Source organism: Lygodium microphyllum, chromosome 19, assembly GCF_053477565.2.
Source record: "Lygodium microphyllum isolate KBCC chromosome 19, Lygodium_microphyllum_v1.1.10, whole genome shotgun sequence".
NCBI classification, from domain to species: Eukaryota; Viridiplantae; Streptophyta; class Polypodiopsida; order Schizaeales; family Lygodiaceae; genus Lygodium; species Lygodium microphyllum.
Genome location: NC_141153.1, coordinates 73,788,401 through 73,795,049, shown reverse-complemented (window position 1 = coordinate 73,795,049; position 6,649 = coordinate 73,788,401). Strand labels below are relative to the sequence as shown.

Here is a 6,649-nt window from a genome sequence, read left to right as displayed (position 1 = left end):
TGACATGCACATCTGTTATTGGTATAGGGCAAGGAAAGTAGCTCTAGACATTAGGCTTTGAATAAGGGTCATTCTTTTATTATTTGTTCCATTTTGATGTCATTGGGCAAAACGAGATATTTTGTTTGTGAATCTAATAAAAAATCCCATCTCTTTTCTCCTGAAAATAAGGAGGTACTAGTTGATTTTTTGCCTCTTTTGGCCTTGAAGTAGTCATCAGTAAGTTTGATAAGCAGCCACCTTAATATTTCATAGAGTCTATTGGGATTAGTTCGTATATTGAATAACTACTTTGATATTTCATAGTGCTCACTTTGTACATCGGTTTTTAAGAACAGAAAATAAGAATACTCCAAATCAGGGTTTGTTGCATCAAATGCTTGATATGCTTGAGCCTTGATTTAGTGGACATGGATTTCTGCACCAAATGTTCTGAAAATGTCAAGACTGAAAGATCCTCCATTTCCTCCACTAGTATTATCCATAGTAGTGAGGCGTTGCAAAAACAACAATATACACTTGAAAGATTAGAGCTAGTAAGCAAGCAAGATCCCCTTGCAATCTATCGGTTGCAGATGAATGCTTCCCAAAGATGGTATATTGACAAGAGACTGCACTCTACAACAAAATTACCAGCTGATTTGGTACCAGCCTCCATCAGTATGTCATATGTTGCAGATGAATGCTTCCCAAAGATGGTATATTGACAAGAGAATGCATTGTACAACAAAACTATCGACTGATTTTGTACGAACCTCTGCAACTCTCAGAGCAGATCTAGATTTTGAAGCATCAACAGCCTTGAATCGCTGACGCCTTTAGTATGATACCCTCATCTCTTGACCTTCTAAAGTTTGCCCTCTGGTTCTTGGACAAACATTCACCATGAGACCATCCTTGGACATGTGCAATGTGAGCATGACTCTATATTTAACTTTGTGACTTGGGACCATCTTGAAACTGAAAAACCATAGTAAAATTGCAGCTGTAACTTTCATTTGAAGGAATGCAAAATCTTTTCCCAAACACATCCGTGGCCCACCCTGAAAGAAATAACCAACAAGATGAGAAAGTGGACTTTTGAGTGATAACTTCTTTCCTTCAGCATTGCCGATATTAAATAGATTATTTGAATTGTGCACTTTAACAAGCTCAAGGCCAAAGACCCATATCTTCTGACATGCTTAGCTCAAATATATGCAGAGAAGCAACTGGCTGTTGGCTGACATCAGAAAAGACATGCTAACTATTATGCATAGAACATGCCGTTGAACAAATCGACTGTTGCTGCTCAAACTTCTCTCCTACTAGAAGGTGGTGCTGTCACAGGATGCAATATCAAACTTTGATCATAAAAATGATGCAAATAAAGAAAAGCAAACCAAGCTAATACCAGAAAGGCAGGAAGCTTGAATGGAGACTCCTGTTGACACACTCCATTTTTCATAAACCGCTCCGGCCTGAAATCCATGGCATCATTTCCCCATAACCATTCCATGCGTCCCATTGCATACATTGCTATATTGACAGAGTCACCCTTCCTCACTTTTGTCCCATCAGGCAATGTGTCAGCTGCAACCGCTACCTTTGGATCCTGCAAGACACATACACACCCGCACACGCAAATACACAAACATGTGCGTGCACAGAGTAATGATTCAACAAAGCATGATTTGGTGGGAAGACATCAAGACACTTAAAATGATACAATTGTGCTTACGTTTGGGACCGGAGGAAAAAGCCGCAATGTCTCCTGCAAACAAGCCTGCAGGTACTGCATCTTATTGACTTTGTTGTAGGTCATCAGCTCAGTAAAACTCCGAATTTGTTCCTCAGTAGGAAGCTTACTTGTACCATCATCTAGAACTGGAGTAATAGAGGACCCATAAACTACTTGCCTTATTTCTTCAACCAGTCTTTGCTGGATATCAGAATGTTTACAAAGCATATATATGAACCAAGCAAGAGTAAGGGCTGTCGTATCCCGTCCCGCCAGCATAAAGTTGACGATAATATCCTTTATCTTTTTGTCTGTATAATCACCTGGATCAGCTTCACTGAGGGCCAGAAATCTTGAAAGAAGATCAGACTGAACCTGGCACTGTACATGCAAGCAAAGGAGAAAAACTACTTCACAAGTGATGCATGCACAAGAGAAAGTCCCATCTTACAGAGCTATCACTGACCCCTTTCAGCCTCCTCCTTTGTTCGATGATTTGGAACACAATAGTCTCTAGTTTTGTAGCATCTTTGGCAAACTTAGACTCATGCCCAATCCGCAGCCAGCGCTTTAGTTTCCATAGAGGATCAATATAGCGCAGAAATACATAATTGTTGCAGTTATCAAAACTTTGCAGGAAAGCCATCTGCTCGGCGGGTGGATTCCATTGCAAGGTATTCATCTCAACTCCAAAGCCAACTTTACAATACGAATCAAAAGTAAGCCGCAGAAATGCATCCTACATTGCACACATACAATCAGTGCTTGGATGAAAGATTTGGCTGTTAAAAGACCAGCCATAACTTCAATTCCTAATAAAGGAGATGACTTTTTCCCCTGAGTACCTGCATCTCGACAGGTTCACCCCTTATGGTTGTGGAGAGAAGAAAGCTTGCAAGTTTTACAGCATTCTCACAGAATGTAGTCTCGCAAAATTCTCTGAGGGATTTTGTTGAAAACTCATGGCTTGCCACTCTACGCTGCTGTTTCCATTCAACTCCATCAACACTGAAAATTCCATCTCCCATAAATTCCTGATGCTTTTCATATGCAAACTTGCCCTGAAAATGATCAACTGGGGGTTGGTGAATGGTTTCACTATTAAGAAACCGCAATGCTTTCTCTATAACCATATTCAAGCGTAGAAACATCCACTTTCCTTGAGCTTCTACAAATGCAAGCATCAGAGCTTGAAATTATAATCAAGCTTGATAAGTGTTAGCAGTGAACATCAGAGTGCTATACAAAAGTTGCATTCGTTATCAATTCAAATTTGAATTTCAATAAGATGAAAAGTACCACCAGATTGAAAAAATCAAGAAACAAGCCTATCACACAGAATTATCTGAAAAATACCAAGACTAAGAATTTCATTGTTGTTATCGCCAATGTTGCAGAAGACTGCACGATTAAAAGCACTGAGTTACCACTGAGCGATCAGTATTGTTACTATATCTCCATTTAATTCAATTTCAGTTTCAATTTCAATCAACTGAAGTTGCCCTTGATTCCCACCACCATATTGGTAAATGCAGGTAAGACTTAAGTGCAAGATGCATCGATCCAAATTACACACAGTTAGCACAAAATCGAGAGTGCTAGGTACCAGGATTTCACCACCAAAGTTGCAATCAAAGGAATACTAAGAGTCATTGATTATCAATCAATCTGCGCTCAATCGCCACCACCAGAATTGAGCCTAGTCACATAGAAAGAATCATCATAAAATCGAGAGAGTACTAATTAATGCCTGATTGGTTTAGTCATCGAGAGTACTAATTACTCTGGTTTGATAACAAGCATTGCAGCCAAAGAATAAGATTAACACCACTGATTATAATTGGAAAACGAGATAATCAGAGCTGATTATCATTGGAAAACAAAGGATAGATTAATACCACAGATCATTATTGGAAAACAAGTTAATTACAACTGATTGTCATTGGAAAACAATTAAATTATCTTTGGAAAACAAAGAATAAGATGAATGCCACTGATTATCATTGGAAAGCAGCATTGCAGCGTAGAGAATATCATTACAGGTACTGATTAGAAATGAATTAAGGGATTTGCAGCAGGGATTAAGGGGTTACAAGTACTGATTCATGAAGGGATTCGATTTTACCTTGACATAGTTATGGAAGTTGGTCTTGAGAAGGTGCTCGAGATTGGCCGGATGGACGATGAAGTAGTAATCAAAGCCAGGGTAGGAGACTCTGAAGGTCCCGTGTCGGGCACTGAGGCGGGTGATATAGTGATGGTAGTGATGGAGGTTCCATAGAAGGCTGAGGGAGCCCCCCACCAGAGGCAGGTTCAGGGGGCCTGATCTGGTTCTGCCAGAAGACGATCCCCCAATCACTTCTTTCAACAAATAAACCAGCAGGATTAAGGCAGCCGGCCCGATCAGGGAAGCTGTGAGAATCAGAGCTAGGGCCGCCATAGCCAGACCAGATTTCAGAGTGCACGTGTAATTAGGTGTTACCTCGTCTCACTTTGATAATAACAAGATTCTCACTTTGATAATAACAAGATACTAGTGTTCCGTACGCGCCCAATATGATTTATTTCTCTCTCTTTCTCACACACTCACTCACTCACTCCCTCACACACACACACACACACACACACACACACACACTCTCTCTCTCTCTCTCTCTCTCTCTCTCTCTCTCTCAATTCTCTCTAACCACCCTCTCTCTTTCTCTCACACACACACCAAACTTAAAACTAAAAGTAGTTTAAAAAATTTGTAACACAAAATGCCAGACATAGAAACAATCTCTTCCATGTACCATACTTATAAACTTTCCTCTCGACATCAATGTAAGCAATCATATGCTTGCACGCACGATACTTAGAAACAACAACGTAATACTAAACCGGGTCATAATCGAGACAAGACCAAGTACCACGAAAAGAATTTCTGTAAGAGACCTAGTGAAAATGAAGCCACAAAGGCCAAGTATAAGACACGCAAGTGTTTCTAAGCACCATAGGCAAATGGCCGATGCCAACAAAAAAAGATAATGTCTCGAAGATGCCTAATAGAAAGAAACTTCCTCTGCTTTGAGTAATCATTAACAAAATCTTTCTTGTTGAACAAAACATGCGAAGGCGAAGCATGGAATGATCCCATAGTTTCCATTGGTAATTGCATGGGCGATGCAATAGTCCTACCTCTCTCTTTATCACCTGCATTGGAATAAAAATCACAATATAAGTACGTGGAATAATAACGTTACACTGAAATGGGTCATAATTGAGACAAAGACCAAGCACCACAAAAAGAATTTCTATAAGAGACCTAGTTAAAATGAAGCCACAAAGGCCAAGCATAAGGCATCAACATGTTTCCAAGTACCATAGGCAAATGGCCGATGCCAATAAAAAAAAGACAATGTCTCCAAGACGCCTAATGGAAAGAAAGCTTCCTCTTCTTTGAGGAATCATTAACAAAATCCTCCTCCTTGAGCAAAATATGTAAAGGCGAAGCAGGGAACGATCCCACAGTTTCCATTGGTAATCGCATGGGTGATGCAATGGTCCTACCTCTCTCTTTACCACCTGCATTGGAACAAAAATTACAATATAAGTACGTGGAACAACTAACAAAGATAATTTCATCCCAACAATAATAATACATGGTCGAACATTTGTGAACCACTCCATAGGTACTGACAAAAGTCGATGCAGCATTACAAAACAACCCAAATCCTTGAACTAATGCCTCGGTATCTTATCAGTGTGAGAGCATTGAAATCTCTTCTTATGGTCAACCTCGTACATATGCACCCAAAAACATTGCGTATATCCACAATGTACAACTTCAATAAAAACTCGGAGCTTGATGTCGATATTAACATCATCATATAAATGCTCGATGACCCTTGCAAGTGTTCTTCTTATGATATCATCAGGAGCTACAGTGAGTAACGTGCACTGTAGCTCCTTTTGATAGTCAAAAGTTGGGTAATAGTGTCACTCTAGGATAGGCATATGCAAAAGTTAAATAAATAGTGAAATATGAAAAAAAATATACTTCCACGAGAGTATACACCAACCAAACAGGGCATAGAGAGCAATTCACATATATGCAAAACCAGCGTCCCTGCATGGTCGTCAATAACTACATCTCCACAAAGAAAGCAATAGAGAGCAATTCACATATATGCAAAACCACTGTCCCTACATGGTCGTCAATAACTACATCTCTGCAAAGAAAGTAATGCACATTACTACACCTTTCGAAGAACATCCTTGTATACAATGTTTGTGGTCATATCCCTATCCTCTTCGCCCAATAGCACTTTCACACCATGCGAAGATTTTACCCTTGAAAATGCAACATGCAGCTGACCATGTGTAGATACTGGTGCCTTTAGATAAAGCCCAACAATGAACAAAGTATGCCCCCGTGACTTGTTGATTGTCGTAGCGAATGCCAACCGGATGAGAAACTGTTTCCGCTTCATAGTAAATGGCAATTGTGTAGCATTCGAAACAAAAGTAATCCGGGGAATAAAAACTCCTTCGCCCACATTTGCCCCTGCTATTATCTGAGCATCTATCACTTTCCTATTGAAAGCTCTACATATCAATCGCGTACCATTACACATACCCCTTCATGGGTTTAGGTTTCTAAGAAGAATAATATGTGCATTTATCTTCAGCAGCAATAAATGAGGAGGAAATCCACCTCCAAGGTCCAATGTATTTAAATACTCAACAGAGTACAAAAATGAGTCGTCGGTCTCTGGAATCGAATCTGCACTATAGTACTGCCTAACCTCCCGTGGCATTAGTTGCAATGCACGATCATTCAAAGTAGCCACCTCTGTAGTATTCCGCGAGCAAGTATAGCCCGCTCACTAAAATACGACGTGTAGTCACCCACATTGGATACGTCACTGTAGACAATATCAATCAAGG

General features: G+C 40.0%; 1 protein-coding gene across 1 annotated transcript; it reads right to left on the bottom strand.

The window, feature by feature from the left end:
• Positions 1-275: 275 nt before the first annotated feature.
• Positions 276-4,269, bottom strand: LOC148020037 (cytochrome P450 704C1-like). Its single transcript, XM_087700308.1, has 6 exons — positions 3,846-4,269; positions 2,566-2,781; positions 2,187-2,459; positions 1,721-2,101; positions 1,394-1,594; positions 276-1,043 (listed from the first exon to the last, which is right to left on the bottom strand). The coding sequence occupies exons 1-6, from the start codon at positions 4,158-4,160 to the stop codon at positions 819-821; spliced, it is 1,611 nt and encodes a 536-aa protein (XP_087556434.1). The 5' UTR covers positions 4,161-4,269; the 3' UTR covers positions 276-818.
• Positions 4,270-6,649: the final 2,380 nt, after the last annotated feature.